Here is a 21,838-nt window from a genome sequence, read left to right on the forward strand (position 1 = left end):
TTTTTATTTGATGAAGTCTAAGTGCAGAGCATTCATACTTTGATGATAAAAGCCTGAGTGAACTGACATTATATATATATTAAAGTAGAATAATATCACGGACACACCAATTCAGTTTGCTGGAAGGTTTTATTTAAGCGCGCTATATTCACATCGGTGGTATGATTTGGAATGGAATTTATATGGAAATATTTATCTATTCTACTGAAATCAGCAAAACTGCACTCGGAGAAAAAATTTCGAGCGTAGACTTTTGCAAAACTACCGTGGGCCTCTGCTTATTTGAGAAGAACTTCGCGTTTGAAAAAGTGAAATGATATTTTGAGGGAAACAGTTATACAAAGTTTTCAGCGTTAGAGTTATAATGGTATAGCACTAATTTTACTTTTTTGGGTCGGGTTACAGTGGGAACTTTTGAACTGAGATATTGAATGCTAGGTTTTCGAAATTAATTAAATACGGTAAGTCGTATTTCAGTTAAATTTATTTAAGGGAGGATTCGAACTTTTGAAATTACATTGCTACGATTTTTGCGCGAGAAATCCTGAATGGCATTTCGTATAGTTACGCCACAACAATATTTCGTGACCTGAGATTAATGTTCGCTTTTGTTAGGTCGAAACACACATTATATTGGCTATTAACCCTGTGAGAGAGAACTATTGTTTTATCGTTTTAACTCAGATTATGTCAATTTGTTGTTGTGATTTTAATTTTCGTTCCGGTTGTTTTTATTGAGTCGTCCATGACTTATCTATAACATTCGGAAGATTCACACAATAACTGAATAAATCTGATTTTTTTTTGCTAAAATTATGTTTTCTCCGATAATCTGCAGCAGCTCGATGGCATGGCCAGGATTCAATTAGCCGCGGCTCGATGAATCTCTCGAGTTTTTACAAATAGTCAACTTAATTTTGCGTAAAACGCTTTAGCAAACATTCACATAAAGCGATCAGTACTGGGTTCTTAGATTTTAAAATCGATGTCGTTGGAACAAATAATGTGGGCATCGTAGGCCTTTTTCGCATTTCAACTGATCGTTCAAAAAATTCTTCTATAAACTCGTTCGTTGTGATACACTACGGCGCTATCCGATCGATACAGGTAGAATGTCTAAAGGCGCATTTACGAAAGACAAAATTATAGCGATTAAAGTTGTTCAGTAACAGAAAGCGCATATCGATCACAGAAGTGAAATGTTTAACGTGAGAGATTGAAACCGTATACCCTGATTCGGGCTTGTGCTATAAAAGTATAACAAATCCGGATGCTCTTATGTGAATTAGTTTGAATCTGTTTGTTGATGGCAACCGACGAGATTTGATATTCTTGGTGATGTCAGTGACAAAAAGCAAAGGAATTCCATTGTGTCTAGGTCTATTGTTTGAGGTGAGACGTTCAGCAAAACGGCGGTGGTAGAATGTAGATGCTCCGATACGTTTCGTTTCATTCCTTTTATCCTTGGTACCGGGAGTATTATATGTAGAACCGATCAGTTGATATGGTATGCCGATTATGGTTATGTACGTCCTATCCATGGTCAACTAACGCGTACAACAACGCGTAGGAATCTGAATATTGCCTTCTGGAGCACGTTTGGAAAAAGCTTAAGATCGTAATAGTCATGCTTAAAACTAGAACTATTATTAGATTCAAATTTCAATTTTTTAAATGTGAAGCGAAATACGTGAGGTAGCAAATAAACAATATAAACATATGTACTTTGTATGAACACCTTTGCAGAGTAAAATCTTACACTCGCACTCATGTGCAAATTTACGTGAAACTGTGAAAAAATGGAACACTCATGTTAAATGTATGGCAAGGGTGGAACAGTTACTATTATGCAGCCTGTAGACATCGTTTGATGTTGTAACGCATTCGAGAAATACTGTATTATTCACCACTCTTCTGTACTGTCGCTGCCAATAAAGATATGATGTTTTATTACACCCTATAGGCAGCTTTTGAGTTAAATTCCGTGTCGCAATTTGATACGTGTTATATCGTCGATACTAGGTTTTAAACATAGTGAATAACATTTGGACGACAATTGTTGATACACCTCGACTTGTGAAATATACGTATTGAATTTGCTTATGACAGCTTTTTACTAAACGATGGGAAGTTCAATTTTAACTCAACTTTTGGCCCCGAGACGCCATATCTCGCTTGCGGTTGGTTGCATTATTCAGCAGCATGTGGTGGAAGTGCTGAACGTCGCTGAACCTTGCCTAATTTGGTTATGCGGTCGGTCTTTTGTATTATTTAGTATACTACTAGTAATATTATTATTCGGTTTGTAAAAATTGAACAAGGTTGCTTCAAATGGACACAACAATTTATTAAAAAGCTTCTCATGGTTTTGTTATTTTTTTAATCGTATTCTTTACCCAGTTCGCGAGTGGATAAAGTTATGGAACGGCGAGTCACACGTGATCATGTTTTACCTATAGTTGAAAAAGTACACTTTCGAGGTAATTACTATTAAAGCTACGTAATTTCACATTAAGAGCATAGCAATGATATTTTGTCTGGTTGATCTTTACTAATATGTGTTTCATTCATAATATGATTCTTTCCTTTGCTTTTGTATACAGTTTATTCCCTGTAGCTTAATTATATTCGTAATTTTCCGTTAGATACTAATATCCGATCAACTATTCTTCCGGAATTATATTATATTGGTACTCCAGAAAATCGTACCCGATACCGTACCAATTTGCTCAGTCTTGTAAAGTTATATCCAGACATTCACTATGGGTTGTGCGGGAAGTAAAGGCACATCAACTGTACCACAAAATACTGCCCCAGCAGGAAAAAATGGGACTGCCACTAAACCAAGCAAGAATGTAGAACCAGCGGCAGAACCAAAGCCAAAACCAGCGGAAGAAGGTAATGCGATGAGATGTCATCAAAATACAGTTTGCTCCTATTGAATATTTTGTTCAGTCCGTTTAATATCTGCTGGATGTGATGACCTTGTGGCCGAGGCGATCTGCTCTCATCGCGCTAGTAACTTTCTGTTGTAAAAATAGTTTGGTGTAGTGTAAAAAATGTTCGTTGCTTGCTGATTGCTTAATCTGTACGACGCGTTGCTATATGATTAGTGTTGTTGTTTGGCATGGATGTTTGGGTCGGGTCAAAGTGTGAGCAAATACCTCCAAAAATGTTATGGTAATTTTTATCCGAGTTCAATATTAATATTCCTTGGGGGCTTTTTCCAGTTGTGTACCGATTGCTTTTTCTGTATTGAATATCTACCATCTTATTCTCGATATAAACCGAACAGTGCACAATCAGTCGGCATTATGGCTTAAAAGACGTTCCGTTTCAGCATAACATTTTGAATTTGAACCCATTGGCTTACTACATTTATGACTTTAATACAAAGAAAAAGTGAAAACAAGTTCACTAACACACATTTTATTTTCATTTAGCCGCAGCTTCCAAGCCTGAAGATCAAGCAAAACCGGAATCGTCAACGGGGGAGGCTGAAGCCCCGAAAGAAAGTGAGTGCTGTTTTACTTGGTGACCGTACATTTGAACCCATGTACATTTGAACCCATGCGTATATCCACGGGTTCAATCTATATGCGGGTGCTAAAACCCATGGGTTAGGGTTAGTATGGGTTTAACTATCCGTGAAACAAAAAAAATTCCATAGGTGCAATGGCATACAGGTGCAATTGTCATGGGTTCAAATGTACGTGGGTTCAAATGTAATGGAACCGTTTTACTTCTATATACGCGTACAATGCCAGCATTTTCTTAAAAATCTTAGAATTATAATAGTGATGGTAATCAAATAAATTAAAATATGAGATTTATATTTTATTTAATAAATAGATAAGGATTACTATTATGTCAAAACGTAACACCGGCGTTAAAACTGAAATTTTGATTCCTGCCTTGCTAGATTCATTTTGAGTATGAATAAAAAAGCGACAAACATTCGTAACAGTAGAAACGTTCAATGCATTTGTACAAAATATGAGTATAATTGAGTGTAGTTTGTTTTTATTTCACCGCTATGTGCATTTGAATGAGACTTTCAATACATAGGTAATATGTTGTGTATGAATATATTTAAAAATAGAGTGTCGATGTCTTTTGTATAATATTTCGTTTATCGATGCGTGGAAATAATGACATTGAACGTTACGGTATAATGAAATGTCATTAATTATTAAAAATGAAAAGAACTTAATGCGTAAAATTATACGCTCAAAAAGTGTTCCGTCATATTGACTAATTTTCTAATACTAGGAATGATAAGAACATTTTTATATTATTGTACTTGTAAGCTTCAGAAAATTCAGGAATATTATTGTGAGAGACAAATAAAATTGAATTTGAAATGAGCTTCAACACTTGGTATAGGTTTGTGCACATATTCCAACAAAATATAAAATAATGTTTAATGAGATGCATAATCAATATTCTACCGTGCATTATTGTACCAGGATAATGATTCTCTCGAACACACCATGAATAATTGAAACAAAATTTTGAAAACATTTCAACTCTTTATATTATTGCTATTATCAAATAAATGTCCCCATATGATGTTATCATAAGTTAAATTTAGATATATTATAATTTTACATAAAACCAATTAATAGTGAGATGTAATTATACGTTAATTAGACATACATATTCTCTGAATATCTCAGAAATAAATTGCGAGCCTGCTCATAATGTCACTGGTAATTAGCACTATTGAAGTCTCAGCATAGTAACAAGCATATGATGTGACAAAGTTTGCATCGAATTACACCGAGCTTCCTAACGCCTCGGCTAACGTGTTATTTTGTTCAATGATGACAATTAGGTCTACTTGACCATGCTCTCTTCTAAATATTACTCTGATTGTATAATTCTCAATTGGAGACTTCATGCGCGGAATCACCCGCCTTCAAAATACTCTGATTTGAAGCGGCCATTTCAAATTTTCATCCTTGTTATTCCGATATGTACAAATGAATATATAACATAATATTGGCAAATATGTCTCGTCGCCTTGCGCAGCCTTAGATGGTTATCAAATTGGAAATCTCAAGGGACAATGCAGCTCATCTCCCAAGTGCATATACTCGTGACTTTAATTAAGACAATATCACTATAACAATGCAGAAATATTTCAGCGTACGTGTCATAATTCGGAAATAGAAGACCACATCAAATACCACTCACTTGGGCGTAACCAAGTTTTAAATTTTCGGTTTTGGCTGGCTTATTACGATTTTATTATCTGAGAAGAATAAAAACTCGAATTATTTGCTAACTCGTGTTCGCAGACATTTATTATGGCAACGGTCAATATTTATTGAAGATTATTCGGCTTCGTGAATCAAAAAGGCCACACACGTTGATCTAATGACACAACTTTGGCGGCGCGAGTCAGTATTCATACAATATTTTGCTTTATTAAGAGAGATTTTAAGTCGGATATGAAATTTACCGGCTTAATAGATACCAAATACACGTATCCGTATCAATCATGCCCGATGACTGTTGGATTTCTGTATACATGAAGTCTTTTCTCCCACAAGCGATACGAATAAGTTCTTGTTGATTGTTGGGAATGCTTGTCTACTAAATATTTTCGAGTACCGCAAGACTTCCTTAACAAACCCTATTGAAATATTGACAAAGGGATATCCAGACAATTCCAGAGTTGGGCAATATGTGGAATCGGGATTAAATTAGCATTTTCGAAGTCTAATAACTACTATTTTGTGTTTTATTTTACAATAAGATGTCGATTTTTTTGTGAAAATAAGTTGAAGCCCTATTTATAAAAGCTTTTCTGTGATATTGGACAATAAATATTCATAATAACATGCTAACTTTTTGATACTTTTGCAAAAATATGCACAAAAATGGCAAAATATTGACGCCGGTGATTATAGTGAAACCTCGTCGAGACAGATATTAAATTGGGCCTTTTTCAGAAAATCAAAAAGGTAAAAGCCTAATGTTTCATTTTGGCGCAAAATTGATGCCAGGAAAACATGACTCTATAAAAATGTCAACAAGGCATTACATGTAGGGCGGCGTTTAGGTTTGTGGAAACTGACCAAAGGCTTTTATTTCGCGTGTACCAAACTACAGTATTCGTTAAACAGATACATTCCTCTCAAGGTGGAATGTCAGCTTCCACATACTCGCTAAAATGCGATAGCCAGCATTGATAGCAACCATCTACTCAGGAAATATGTCGCCAATAGTCGATATAACATTAACGTATCTAATTTATTTATCCTTGTACACTTTTAGACATTGCAAAAAAAAATATATATGGACACCTTTTTTGGATTTCGTTGTTTAACCACAATGTCTCATCACTCTCATACAATACGATCATTTCATTAGCTAAGATTTTTAATTCAAATTGTACTTTGAAAATGTAATTATATTGAGTATATTCAAACAACGTTCTTATTTACTTTATAATTCAAATAATATTGTGTTACTTTCAATAGGTGAACAGACTGCTACACAAGCACAAGGTGAGCCAATATTTACGATAATAATCTTACAGTGATAACTCAATATCTGATCACAATGGGTTTGGTTTTTTGACTGAATTCACTGCAAACATCAATGTAAAGTTACTATATATAATATTTAAAATTCAAATAAACGTTCTGCTTAAAGTTTTATGTTTATGTCTTCGTAACTGATCGATGACTTTCTGTATTTCTGTTAGAACCAGAGAAACCATCGGGTGAGTGTATTTTATTTTACGCAGTAGTGAATATAATTATGCAAAATACTTCAAATGATTTGAGAAAGTTGAACTTTTTTTTTACATTGAATTGGTTTAAAATGATTATAGCTGCTTCACTAATACCACAAATAAGTAGTTGTAGTTGTTTGAGTAGAAAAATCAGAACTCCTTAATTTAAGCAACCAAACTAATACGAATCTTTCGAGAAATATTTTTTTTTATTTAATATGCATGATGGCATATTATAAACGCAAAAGGAATCTTCAATTCATTTTGATATTTTCTATTTGACGAAAAATTTCTGTACTAGAAATGCATGCTCAATATAATTTTGCCTGGTACTATAGTAGTAATTGAACACAGAGTCGAGTCAAATCGAACGAAAATCCGAGCAACCGAAAAAAATGCAAACGCCACAGAAGGATGAAGAGTCTGTCGAGTCAGATCGCAGTAAAGGTGAAGACAATGTTCCAAAAACACTACTTGAGGATGCTCAAGAAATACTCACTAAATCCACCCCGGAAGCAGATACATTTATGCGCAATGATGAACCACAATCCGGAACAGATATAGAAATTAAAACTCAAGATTCACAAAGTACAGTCCATGATGCGGATGCTCTAGTTGATTCAGACGATTCTAAAAACAAGCAAAGGGCAGGTTATAACATTTTTTTTTATTATAGGCTAGAATATCGTTGTAGGATACAATTTACGCATTTCGGTAAATGTATATTAGAAAACAATCATATGCGGTTCAGAAATAGACAAAATCGAAAAATGGTGTCATGTGAAAAAGCAAGCAAACTGTCGGAATAAATCAACGAATGTCTTATAAACCACAGGACAATCCCGAGTGTTGTCTTTATGTTTATGCGTTCGACTACATATTAGGACAAAACAATATTTTAAATCTCGTAGACCCACGTGCTTTGTGCCCTTGGAGGGAAGAATAGTAACTTATCTTCTTTGAAAATATCGGAAACATTTCTTTTCATTTGATATTTTCTGACACTTCTTCGCTATTCTTTGTAAAACTTAATTCTATTTTCTCTTTACAATTTTCTCTTTCTGGTCAACTGCAGACGCCCAGAAACGAGTGGATGTCCAAGCAGTGACGAATAATGTGGAAACAAAAGTTGAACAGGATATCAATGTGGCAGCAGGTTATTAACTTTATCTTTTAATAAAGCAAAATGCAACATATTTGAGTTACAATGAAACCAGAAAATCATTTTTCATTATGAAACAACAGAAAAACATTAAAATATACCTTAGAGTTATATATATATATATATTATGAAAATTCTAGTTGAGGAAATGTTAGAGGAAACAATAATTTCAAATGAGGAATCTTACACTCAGTGGCTCTCAGAGATCCAGGATGAAGCAGGTCGATGAATGTCCAATCCCAGATTGTGTTATTTTATTTTGGGGATATTTCAGTTACTTATTATTTCTTCGTCTTCGTTGTTCTAACACATTGCATAAATGGGTCAACATATCTTGATTTGTTTTATTCTGTATTTCTTCCTATTATTTGATATTACCATGTGATATCACAATTTCTTCGAGAATTTTTTCTACGGCCTCGTGAACTTCATAAGTGACGAAATTGCATCAGATCTAAACCTAGGAATCACAATTACGCAATCTTTCTATTCTTTTTTCTACTAATTCTTGCTCTGTGTTCCATTGCTTACACCAACGAACTTGTGCATATGTTGTGAGTTGACCGATCTTTTAATTTATTCCTCATTTTCTCTCACTTTGTAAATTCTTCAATGTTGGGTTTAGTTGGAGATGTGGAAGTACATTCTGATAAAGATGAGCAATCTGCCAATACGAACAGCTTGACAGAAACCCTAAATATTGAAAATACAATTCCGGATAACCAACCTGTTGAAAATGAACAGATAATAAGCGAGGAAAAACAACAGACTATATCAGCAGACCATACTTCTGAGGTTAAAACTTTGGATGATGACAAAGGTTACTAGAAAAATATTACCCTTGCCAACTTTCTTAGTTCTTCTGTTTCTTTCTTTTTTGTATTTACCTGATTCTGAGTATTTTTTACATTTTGACCGATTATCATTTGTTTTTTCCTTTAGTTCCAGTTTTAAGAAGCGTCTTTTTTGCTTGTTTTGACAATTTGTTCGTTTCTATGAGCACCTGCTTCCCCAAGGACCTGCTTCTGTTGACTATTTACAACATATATTGTGAAAAGAGCTGCCTATATTGGGCAACAAACTATATGTCGTAATTACTCACATGTTTATTGACAGAACCCATCACAACACTGCAATCCGACAATAATAACGAAGCACATGATAATCAAGCTTCATGTTTGGACAAGCATGTTGACGAATCCGCAATAGAGATTAACAATTCGCTGGAAGAAGATAATGGTGTTTCAAAACCTCTTGTTAATCAACAATTTGAAATTGGGGAAACAATTACAACAATTTCTGAGAATATAAATGACCAAGGTTCTTCTATTTCCTGCTAACATATTCAAATCTGAAGTTAGTGTTTGATTCCACACAATTATTGTTACAGTAGAGAAAATAAAAGAAGAAAATACTGACCTATTACAAGAACATGAATCGGAAAAAAATGCAAAGGCAAAATCTACTTCTGACGATTTAACAAATGCGGATCAGCAAAAAGACATAGGTCTATTATTTACTTCTCACTATCTATAAACCATTTCCGTTTTTTTTCTATTATTGTCTTCTCTTTTTCGTTTGTTTCATCGGTCATAAAATCTATTTTCTGCAAACGTTTTGTTTCACACACTTACTTTTATATTCTACTTTTTACATCACATATTTTCCTTTATTGTGTAAGAATTGAAACAGCAATGATTAATGTTTAGCAGCTGAAATTCCTGAAAAGAAGTCAGAAATCGACGATTTTCAATCAACGCAAAGTGATTATGGCAAATCTGTAACTTTGCAAGATGACATTGACGACTCTTCTACTTTGAGAAAACATGAAGCTGCTATCTGTACGGCAGATACTGATGAAAGCGGGATATCAGAAACACCAAAGGAAATAGATTCTCTTGTAGATGGATCTGTTGCAGAACAAGGTTTTATTTCTTGTTTTATACAAATCCAGAAAGAAGTTTTATCGATGAAAACTTGCAAAATATCAGTTTAGTAGTAATATTTGGTGGAAATTAAGGAAATTAAAAAAATAAATCGAACCAGGGACAGTACAAGGTTATTTCATACATAAGAAGGCTTCGCAAATTGTCTATTTTACTATATTTATTCGTCTAACGCTTCAGACCACAACATGGAATTTCAATCTGAAAATAACAAGCAATCAGATAATGATCAAGCTATAGTATCCGGTAATATATTCAAGATTAACGATCACACAGAGAAAGTAAACGACAGTTCACTTGAAGTAGATATTCGTGATGAACAAATTCTTTCCACCGAACAAGTTAAGGATGAGGAAACTATCAAATCGGTATCGGAAAATATAGATGACCCAGGTTATTCTATTGATTTGTGTTAAAAATAATAAAAGTTGGTATCTTTTTCTTTCACAATATTGTTCTTACAGTGGGGAAATTAGAGGACAAAAATACAAACGTGATAAAAGAAGACGAATCAGAACAAAATGAACAAACACAATCTGTATCTATTGAGTCTTTCGACACGAGTCAGCGAACGCCAGATCTAGGTCTTTGTCTGTACTCTATTTCCTTTTTTCATTCAGTATTTTCTTGCACTATAAACTTTTCATTTTGTCGACTAGCAAATTTAAATTTTCACCTTGAAATCTATTGTTTCCATTTCCACTTTAATATTGGCGGCCGTATTCGGAGGAACTGAAACAATAACGATTTTGTTTAGCAGTGGACACTTCGGAAACGAAATCGGATAACCTGCTTCCTCAATTGGCGGAAGGTGCTTATGGCGAATCTAAAACTTTCATCGATTCAAACACAGTTGACGCCTTATTATCTCAAGATACTGATAATAATCAGCCTTCAGAAAAATCTGAAAACCAGTCCTCTCAGCAGGTCGTTGAAACAAATTTATTGAAAGATGGATCTGTAGATGACAAAGGTTTTCTTTTCTTTTCATATATCTCATTATTAAAATACTATTTTTCTCCTACTGCTTATATATATCTACTATACCGCTTATTCTCCTATTGCTCTTCTCTATTTCTTAATCAGAAGCGGCAATATTACTGCTGAAAAGATTACTTTTTGATATTGTATTCATAAGACAACAGGAAAGTCGTGCTCGCGAGTTCATTTTATTTTACTTCGCATTTTAACTTATATGAATAATACTTCGAAATAGTGGACAAAACATCGAAAATTCATGATGTAGCAATAAAGGCAAACGAAGAAGATTTAAATTCCGAGCAAGTAACTAAAAACAAAGACTTAGATTCAGAAGGAAATAGTGTTGTTGCACAAAAGACAGAAAATGATGATATCATCAAATCGTTATCCGAAGATATAAATGTCGCAGGTTCTTTTAATTCTTCCCGACTTATCCAAAAGTAACACTGGTATTTCATATCCTATACTACTTGTTACAGAGGAAAAATTAAAAGATATAAATACTGACAAATTGCAAGAGCACGAATCGCAACAAACTGAACAAGCAGAATCTATCTCTATCGAGAAAAATAATACAAAACAGGAAACAGGTTATATTTCTTCTTCTTTTTTTCTTCTTCATTTTGCATTTATTTGCAATCCGCTTTCTTCTGCATAATCGCCATAATATATATATATATATTATAAAAAACATGTCTTGGATAAATTAAAACAGCACAAGTTAATGTTTAGAGGCGGAAACTTTGGATAAAGCTGATGCGAATTCCACAGATTTATCGGATCCAAAATCTGAGACATTCGAGCAGATCAAGAACATCGTTAATTCTAACAAAATTAAAGTTGATATATCCGGGGAGGCTGATGTTATTCAAACTTCGGAAGAACCACAGACCCATTTATCACTACATGATAGTCAGAGTATTTTATCGACAAATGGATTTTTATCTGAAAAAGGTTTTACTTCTTTTTTTTCTTCAGTTCTGAACTTCTATTTTCCCATGGTCATCTAGCCCTGATACTACTCATAACTTTACAGTCTTCTCAAAAAATGGGACTTACTTACACAGTGATATCTTTTCATCACAGTTAAATGATATTGTTTGTGTATATATAGTCGGGGAAGTGGACGAAAAATTGAAAGACAGTCAAGCAGGAGTAACGACCGACGAGAATACTTTATTAAGTTCAAATGACGGGCAAGTTTCTCCCATTACTCATCTTGTAAATGAAAACCCCGAAACAGAGGAACAAAGTAGTCAGCTGTCACAAATAGATGGTACCGAAACGGTCAACGCTGAACCAGGTTCATTTTCATCTGAACAACCACAATCTAACTCTATCGAGAAAAATGATACAAACCAGGAAACAGATTCAGGTCTATATTTCTTGTTCTGTTATTTTTTCCTTTCTACGTCTTCTGCCTTATTTTGAGCTTAGTTCCAATCCGCTTTCTTTACTGCATAATTATACCATAATATATATAATTCAAACACATATATTGGATAAATTTAAACAACACAAGTGAATGTTTAGCTGAGGAAACTTTGGAAAAACCTGATGCGAATTCCACAGATTTATCGGATCCAAAATCGGAGACATTCGAGCAGATCAAAGACATCGTTGATTCTAACAAAATTAACGTTGATTCAACCAATGAGGCTGATGTTATTCAAACTTTGGAAGAAGCACAGACCCAGTTGTCACAACCTGACAATCAGAATATTTTATCGACAAATGGATTTATATCTGAAAAAGGTTTTACTTTTTTCTCTTCATCTTTTTGATCTTCTGCTTTTTAATTGTTTTAAATCCTTGATACTATTCTTAACTTCACAATCTTTTCAAAAAATGAGTAACTGAGTTTAGTTATGAAAAACATCTTTCAAAAGCATATGAGTTCAAATCTATTTGTTTTATATGTTTTCTGCTGTGACATGGAGACAACTTTCCATTAGATTTGAACGATATTGTTTATGTGCACATAGTCGAGGAAGTGGACGAAAATTTGAAAGATAGTGAGAAAGCAGCAGTAACGATTGACCAGAGTAATATAGTATCTTCAAAGGATGAGGAGGTTATTTCAAGTACCCATTCTGTAGACGAAATCCAAATAACAGAGGGACAAAACAGGCAGTTGATACAACTAGATAGTGCCGAAACAATTAAAACAGACAACGTTGAACCAGGTTCTTTTTCCTCTTAACTTTATCTTCATTTTTAAAACGAAATTTTAATTTGACAGATATTTTATTTCCTACCGCAATGTAATTTAGTCAGATTGGATAAAACTTCTTTATACTTTTATCAGTATGATTCTATTGAACCCTTTTTACTTCTTCTCTTCTGTTCATTGTACATCGCAATTAATCTTTTATTTATAAATTACACTGAACATCATATACACACTAGCTTTCTGAGTTTCTGCTTTATTTCTCAGAAAGTTCTCCAATCGAACAAATACATAATATTGAACCAGCTTTGGTACCTGAAGATATTGAACCAATATTGAAAAACGAAGAAGGTAACGTTGATCAATCAACAGACAAACAAATCAATTTACCCTTATCACATCCTGATACTGTTGTTCAGTCGACAATTTTCGAAGACGATGGTCATAAAGGTTTTTCTCAACTTTCAATATTCGTTCTTTTTATGTTGTTCAACTTTGCCTGATATTGCTACAGTTCTATCCATTCTCTTCATTTCTTTTCGAAATTGAACCATCATCTTGCTCAATTGTACACATAGTGTAGACATATATTCTAACATTTTTATCAGATAACATCGATTCTCAAAATACAGTGGATTCTGAGATCCATACTGCGGAAGATGTGGTGAATAACGAAAATATTCAACTCGCCACAACTAACAACGGTGAATATTTTGTATTTAATTTGACAATTTTCGATTTTTTATCTTCGATATTTTTTACACGAAAGATTACAGTGATTTGATCTTTCACACTTATTTAGAAGTAGTAGACTCCGAACAAAAAGACGTGCCCTTGAACAAAGAAACTTCTATAATGCAATCTCCTGAACTAACTTCGCCGAAAAAGTCGGAATCACTAGGTGATAAATGTCACTATTTCTTTGCTGATAAAAAATTTGTCAAATTTATTACAAAAATAAAATCTATTTAAAACAGATGAAACAACACAAAAAACTGAGGCTGATACTGAGTCCCAAGATATCGAACAAAATGTAATAACCGAACAAGGTATTAAGGGTATTTGGAACATTATTATTGATTCATTCATATAATACAAATATGTATCATTTATTGTGCTATTTAACCAATAAAGGTACAATTGGAAAAGATTCCAATGATGGTGAACATGAAACAAACATCAGTGGGCCTACTACCCAGGAGTCAGTTCATTCTACGCATACGGGTAACTTGCATAAAGTGTACTCAAAGCAATGAAATGACTGTTTCGATAATCGTACTGTTTCACTGCAGATTTACAAGACGATTCACAGCAACAAGTAGAGGAACAAAACGCGACGCAGAGTCACTCGGGAAAAGAAGGTTTATGAAATGATCTCTAATGATCATTTCCCATTATATGCCCCGTTTCTGTCAAACTAATATCTCATGTGCTTCTTTTGTCTGTCGTACTTACGTTTCTGACCTTGTTCATTTCACCATCACTGTACATCGATTGTTTGTTGTACATTCTTCTCGTACTGGAAACTACGGAATGCCGTTACTTGATCATCAGACAAGTGGCAACATCAAAATTATGTTGTGATATATTCTTATGTCTTATCGTTCTTTGTTCTATCGTGTTACGTGTTCCATGCATGATACTGTCTATACTATTTTTCATCCATGATTCATTTAAAATACAAAATTACACCTAACTCGCCTCAACCTATTGTTGAAAGTTTTCGATTGCGATTTTAAGATTTGATAGATCAAAGTCATTTTTTGCCAGTTCTGTCCGAGAATTTCAAATATTAAACATCCTGACGCCCACCATACTTTTTAAAAAACAAAAATGTAACTCTGTAACTCTGCGCTCTCGTAATTTGTAGATTCTAGACATTCAACAATATAATTTTTTATCTTTGATAACCGATTTGAAAGTGGATCCAGCGCTGCGGATCCATATTAAAATTACTTCGCTGTCCATATAAAAACACGTTATTCAGAAAATTCACTAATTTTTGAACAAACCGACGTACATGGCAGATTGATGTAAAAGAATAGCCTACATTCATTTACACATATTTAAGTTAATTTGTGTTTGATCCATGTTGTGAATATTTATTTCTTCTATCTTGCTCATGTTTATGGATACATTGCTTCGGCGAAAAATATTCCTTTTCCAAACAAACTACGGTTACACTCGGATGATCATTTCTAATCTCGACTGAGTTTGAGTTCTCGCGCAAACTGAATGTATGCTTTATAATTTCGAAATCTTCATAACAAACCTGACATTTAGAACAAAATTGTCCGAGACGTGATGGCGAGGAGCTTTTATCTAGTGTGAGGAGTGAGTCAATTCCTGTTACCAATGCTCAAGTTTGTGATATTAATAATTTGGAAGATACTTTACCGACAAGATCTACTGGAGCAGTGGGGAACCAAGAGTCGGATAACGAGGACAACGATTCTTATCCGGATGATGAGATCCAACAAAGAGCCAATACCGAATCGGACGAAGGTGATAAGCAATCATGTCAGTGATATTTTAGACAGACAGTGTAACAGGTTTATATGTCTTGATACTGGGGAGGAGAATTGGTTGCGGGGTTGCTCAAGGTCGGATCAAGATTTTTGCTTGTCTCACTTCTCTACACCAACTCTTAAATCGAATACAACTGCATCATGTAAACCAACATATCTTGCTGTTCCCCGTGAAACTTGCCACAATGGCTAACTTTATAATCATTTATAGGTATTAGTTAATATTGCCCAATGGTTTTGAGATCAAACACGCATTTTCTTTGAAAACTGAAAATATAAAGTAGCTCTTTTTTTCCAAACTAAAGATACTCCTAACAATATTGATTCTCACCAAAAACAAGAAGAACCAAACAAAAAGCAACAAGTGGATGGAGGTGCATGGAAATTTTATTCACTTTTGGCATTAAAGCTGAAACAATCTTTTTCCATCCGGGTGTACAATGCGGAAGATAATAGTACGAATGAACAAAAATTTGAAAGTAATAAGAAATCTATTATTGCAGAAGCAAACGATGAATCCCAAGCGCAAGGTTTATAATTGAGATTATCACAGTCTTGCTTATAGATTTCCTGTTGAACAAAAATGACAATGAACCTAAAAGTACAGGGTGATAAAACATATAACCCAGTTCATTTAAAACATATTCTAGAGAAAACATAACTTTTGTGCAAAGCGTCCTAAATTACTGAAACCATTGGGTACAAGCATAAACAAACAGAAGTTGAATTGTCAAATAAATTTTCTTTTTTTGGTAGTTGAGGAACACAATGATAAAACGCTAGCGTCAGAGACAGATCAGTCTCTCCAGCGACGAGTCAACGACAAATTTATTTCGCCACGGCAGAAAACATTATCTAGTTCATCAGAAGGTGCCCACAATTTTGATCTTGCACGCTCATTTACACTTTTTTTTATCAATACTTAATTTCATTCATTTTGTATGAATTTTTCTTTGTTGTCGATGATGGCACTTAACTCTGTTCATTTGTATTTTAGATCTAAAAAATGTTGTTTATTTATGTTTCATAATCATGTCAGAGAAATTCATATGATTCAGTTTATTGCAGCTGATTTTATTTTATTTACAGATGATTTACCATTGGTTAGTTGCTCGTGTGATTTTGTATTGCTGCTTTTTATCTTTGAACTTCAGTTGTTGCAGTTTGTGCAAATAATAATATCAACATGAATATATAATTCTGTTTGTAGATGACTAATTGCTTGTGCATGTGCAACATATAAATTAATTGCATGCTGACTGTAGAAGTTATGCTATTATACTACAAAATATCATGACTAATGGTAACCTTGCATGCTTATAATGTACTATATATATTAGAACCAACATCTGCGCCCGAGCCCGCAGTCGAAGAAAAGCCTGAGGAAGCAAGTACAGAACAAGCTTCGGAACAAGCACCAGGTTATTTCCAATACTTAAATTGGAAGATTAGGAATTATTAGTCGCAAGAATAAAAATTGGCTTTGCAAATACAATAATATATATATTAGAGTTATCTTTTCTGCCAAGAACAAACCATACATTTCAGCATGATGCTCACTAATCAACTTAACTGCTTACATGCGTAAAATTTAGTATTGTTTAATATATTTTTATTCTCCTATTTGTCGAAGGTTAAACGACAGTTCATGATTTATAACTACGGAATATGTTACTTTTTAACAGCTGAAGCGGAACCTGCAGCAGCAGAAGAGCCTTCAGCACCACCAGGTATCTAATACGTTCGCATTGGCAAACTTGATCATGTATTTTTTAATTCGCTGAGCAACAAGGTTACATTGTCGATTACATTATATTCTAGATTCTAGAATCATGTACGCGAAGTGCCTTATACTTCTGGCGTATGATTGTAAAATTAACAAACAAATAAAAATGTTTCGATCATGAGTAATAAGAAATAACATGAACAAAACGATTTAAACGTTGAACAATTGAGCGCCACGCAACACCCAGTATTGTATTTGAAATATAGTAATATCTATATTCAGTTCATAGCGCTGCTATGTTAATATAGTTCCTGAACGACAAAACAGGTTTTACGAGCAAGATTCTTCTCAAAACTCCCATTTTCACGGAAATTTGTTGGATACTTTATTGTAATACGAAAGATGGATCTCAACATTCGCGAGCATGTTTTATCTTAAAAATAATCCATTTCGCATTAAAATAGCCATATTAAACAAATAAATTCAAAATAAAGCTTTTGTGAATTATTTTTTAAAATGTGCGTATAGAGCAACAGTATGATTTCAAAATTGTTTTGTTTAGGAAGATATTTGGATACTTTTTAATGTTAAATATTTGTGTTAAATCCATTAAGCATGAATTGTCACATTAAATACCAAAAAGTTGTTTATAGACGACAATGAATAAATATAATATATATATAAAACACCAAAGTTGTATTTGAAGGCAAAAGAATTTAACATAAAAGTATAATTGCTTCATTTTCAATAGGAGACCCGACCATACTTTAGTTTGCCAAAGTTTATCATTTCTTTCATTCGCAGCTGATGAACCTGCAGCTGATGCTGGCGCCGGTGGAGGAGAATAGACATATTGTAGGTATACGTATTGATTTGATATTTTTATCCATTTTATATCAGTTGAAGAGAAATCGTATGTATCTTTCAAAATATTTTTTATTCCAAGAACGGTTCTTGATGGAAATATATATATCGAGACCGTTTCATACCCAAATAGCCTTTTGCAGTTTGTTTACCAACGGCTTAGCAAAAATATTTATATTAGCGATGAGTTCAGAAAAAAGTAGAATATCAAATACTACTGGCATTTATAACCGGTTCACGGCATTGTTTATTACCAATACTCATTTATTATTAACATTTCAGTAGCGTTGCCACACAATACCTCGTAATAAACTTATACACGGGGCTATACATAGACAATTTCAAGACACAATTACATAGACAGATTTTGAAAAGAAGATCCATTGCCAATGCGAATATTGTCGTTTTTGACATGATATTCTAGTTCAATTATAGACCCATATTTATCAGTATTCGGAATTCTATTTATTAATTACGGTGTTTTTCATTTTTAGGCTCATGGAATACTCTGAATTTTATGAAACATTCATGAACGTTTCTTGTCAACTAACTCCACAAATACAGTTCAAGTTAAAAAGAAAATAATAATAGTAAAATAATTTCATCAATTTTTACGATAAACTCTTTACAATACGTTTCATTACATTTATAGATTATATTATTTCTTCTACATTATTTGTTTTTATAAGTATTTGTGATTATGCACAAAATTCTGAAGAAAAAAAAAATTTGACCACGTTATTTTTACTACATGCTCATCGACTTGGATATGTTAAATCAAATCAACTGAATTCGTCTGCTTTTGTATTAACAACTTATTGATGATCAACGAAGCGCATAACAAGCCCAGATACCATTGGATTGCCGTGGACATATCATAGTGTTTTCATGTGTATGCGTAAAGTCATACATTTTTGTCCTTGCTATGATACATGATCGGTAACATGAAATTAGACTGGGTTTATAAGTGAAAAATGGCTGTTATTAAATACTTAATATAATATATGTTTTTTAAAATAACGTAAATGATGATATTACGAGTAAATAGACCATATGCTCCTCGTGAATTTACATTGCATTCCAACTCAGTTGATAGCAGAAAAGCGTCGAGTTTACACTCATGTTTTGTGATTGTCTTTCATAATATTGAATGAGTACTTGCTTAGCATTATCTCTATAATATTACTGTGAAGTTGTTTGTTACAAATTTATTCTTATTATACTCAAAGTCTGTACACCGTAAACTTTCACACGCTAGCATCACCTCACAGTTATCTTCGATTATTATTAGAACGCTGATTTATAATTTTGCGTATGGATTTGTCAAGTTTAGTTTTCTGTGTTTATAGTTTTTAGCTTATGTTTTTCAGAATCAGATTTTCACAACGAGATAAATCAAATAACAATACAAAGTTCATATATATATATTGACATTGTTCTCTAATCCATTAAATCTATGTTGGAAAAAGTTGCGGAAATATTAGCTTATTATTTTATGAACATATCGTAGTTATGATAGGTACTTAAAATTGCACTTTCATTGATATTAATTGTTTTCACACGTGTTATTACATAAACAAAAACAGAGCCCATTGTTTTTACAATGCACATTGGTAAGGTATTGGTATTTGCTATATTTAATGAAAATGATATAAACTATTTCGAATTTTTAACCGGTTTTTAAAATTGCTAGATAATAATATCTATTTGACCGTAAATTACTTCTCCACGCTAATTTTTACTGGGTCATATATCAAATTTAAAGTCACACAGCCACGCTACTGACACAATGTAGGTAATTCTTCTATGATATACTTTATCGGCATCAGTTTCGGCCCTATTCAAACAGTTAATGAAAAGAATCTTTGATATCGAATAAATTGCTGCATCTTTTTTTAAATTTTTGCTTAAGTGTTATTATGGACTGGTATATACAACTTGGACTTCTGGTAATTTTTTGTTTGTTTATAGAACAAAATGGTATTATAATATAAAACAGCGAGATAGACTTATTTTCATCTTTTGAATTTATTTTGAATATCTATTACTGTTCGATGAAATTATATTAAATATATATTATAATTTTCATTTTATATTATTTGACTCGTCCTGTTAATTTTAATCGGAATAGATATTATGGAAATGTATCAATAAATTCATTATTTTTGTATGTAAATCAATGGTTATGTCCGAATTTCATTTGAAAAAATGGCTCCATAAGATTTGTATTATCTACAGAAAAATATAAAAGAAATGATGGCTTGTTGTCAGAACCTAATACAACAAATAGTATTCGAGTTTATATATTTTTATCATGGTGTACAAATTATGAGTAATATTAATGATATTTGAAATTAGAGTTTGACTTCCACGATTCGCAAGTTAGAAAATTTCGGCGTGGTTGGTATGGTAATGTGCGTTTCTGCCACTTATTGATATTAGAGTGTTGAGTGGTCGATCTTCCAGAATACCATGAAATTCGGATATCGGAATCAATTTGTGCTGGAGTTTCCTTTTTGAAAATATCGGCGTATCATCTCTTTATATTACAATGCGTTCAATACGTTCGTTTAATAGTTTAGTGTAATAGTTTTTTTTTTTTATACCTCATCCGGTCGTTCAATTTAATTAAAAACTCGTGATGCCTTGACCAGTTTGCATATAGTTTTCTAAGAAGCCCAATTCGGCATATGAATATATTAATCGTTTTTGACCGGGTGCCAACTGCTGTGGCTCAGAACCAATTGCTAATTGACAATGTTTTATGCACATGCAAATAATAGGTACAGGCAATTTATAAGCATATAAAGGGAATCAAACATGCATACGTGGCCAACGCAATAGGCATGTATAGCCAATGCATTATAACACAGTTGTCACATATTTGTGAAGTATTAACCGCTGAAAAGTTTTAGGTTTCAGACATTTACATCATTCTCATTAACAGAAACCCATTTTCTTGTCTAGACTAAATGGGACGGTTGCCTATGCTAGGTCTATTTATCGTTAATGGGTGTCATATATGAATTATATAACTGCACATTTCGTACGCGGAGAAAAATATGGTTCAGACAGTCATGCTAAGGAGTCACAATTATATTATAATTCAGCTCAATTGCAGAGAGTTTGGGAAGTTTAGTGTCGGACGTATAGTATTTGGTATTCGGAATCGTTGTTTGATGAAATTTTCTTCGCCGTAGTCCTTTGGGAAAGTTTATAAATGTTGCCACAGGCAGGCAATTCCCTTATTTATTTGAACGCTCACAGACTGACATTATACTAAGTCACAAACGATTGCAATTAGTACTTGTGTTTCGAATACTGTAATAGCATTTACAAAATCAGTATGTAAGAAATAACATACCTAAACACAGGTCAAGGCCAGGAAATTTTAAAAACATAGCCATGCAGCGATACGTATTATCATTCAATTAAAGTAATAATCAAGTGCTTTTGAACCCGGTTCTTCTTTGCCAGAGTATCACATGAACACAGTATACTAGAGGCTGTTTAAATAGAAACATTACAATACAACAACAGATTAAATCACTACTGCCAATCGCTGCAGTAACACTGAACATTCTCCCTTAGTTCATTGGTACTAAAACACGTGACTGTCTGAACTCTATTTTCATGATACACCATACACCGCGCTTTTTGCAGCGCTAACTAATGCCCTGTCGTTCTCGAAGCCGGGTCATCAACTCTGTAGG

General features: G+C 33.3%; 1 protein-coding gene across 26 annotated transcripts; it reads left to right on the top strand.

The window, feature by feature from the left end:
* The first annotated feature begins 2,599 nt into the window (after positions 1 to 2,599).
* LOC120345575 (uncharacterized) lies at positions 2,600 to 20,301 on the top strand. Of its 26 annotated transcripts, none has more exons than XM_078115053.1 (33): positions 2,600 to 2,898; positions 3,444 to 3,515; positions 6,492 to 6,518; positions 6,719 to 6,736; positions 7,103 to 7,399; positions 7,824 to 7,904; positions 8,051 to 8,131; positions 8,536 to 8,730; positions 9,027 to 9,230; positions 9,301 to 9,417; positions 9,620 to 9,835; positions 10,037 to 10,249; positions 10,321 to 10,440; positions 10,614 to 10,829; positions 11,073 to 11,246; positions 11,317 to 11,427; positions 11,570 to 11,791; positions 11,952 to 12,212; positions 12,371 to 12,592; positions 12,793 to 13,023; positions 13,275 to 13,457; positions 13,616 to 13,711; positions 13,810 to 13,908; positions 13,985 to 14,056; positions 14,142 to 14,231; positions 14,300 to 14,368; positions 15,291 to 15,527; positions 15,841 to 16,065; positions 16,292 to 16,405; positions 16,876 to 16,956; positions 17,221 to 17,265; positions 18,066 to 18,120; positions 18,620 to 20,301. In XM_078115053.1, the coding sequence occupies exons 1-32, from the start codon at positions 2,763 to 2,765 to the stop codon at positions 18,107 to 18,109; spliced, it is 4,569 nt and encodes a 1,522-aa protein (XP_077971179.1). In that variant the 5' UTR covers positions 2,600 to 2,762; the 3' UTR covers positions 18,110 to 18,120; positions 18,620 to 20,301. The 26 variants fall into 26 exon arrangements, with proteins under 26 accessions (XP_077971179.1, XP_077971178.1, XP_077971187.1 ...); XM_078115052.1 differs by having other exon boundaries at positions 18,066 to 18,116; XM_078115061.1 differs by having other exon boundaries at positions 15,841 to 16,014; positions 18,066 to 18,116.
* The last annotated feature ends 1,537 nt before the right edge of the window (positions 20,302 to 21,838 follow it).

Source organism: Styela clava, chromosome 8 (genome assembly GCF_964204865.1).
Source record: "Styela clava chromosome 8, kaStyClav1.hap1.2, whole genome shotgun sequence".
In the NCBI taxonomy this organism is placed as follows: Eukaryota; Metazoa; Chordata; class Ascidiacea; order Stolidobranchia; family Styelidae; genus Styela; species Styela clava.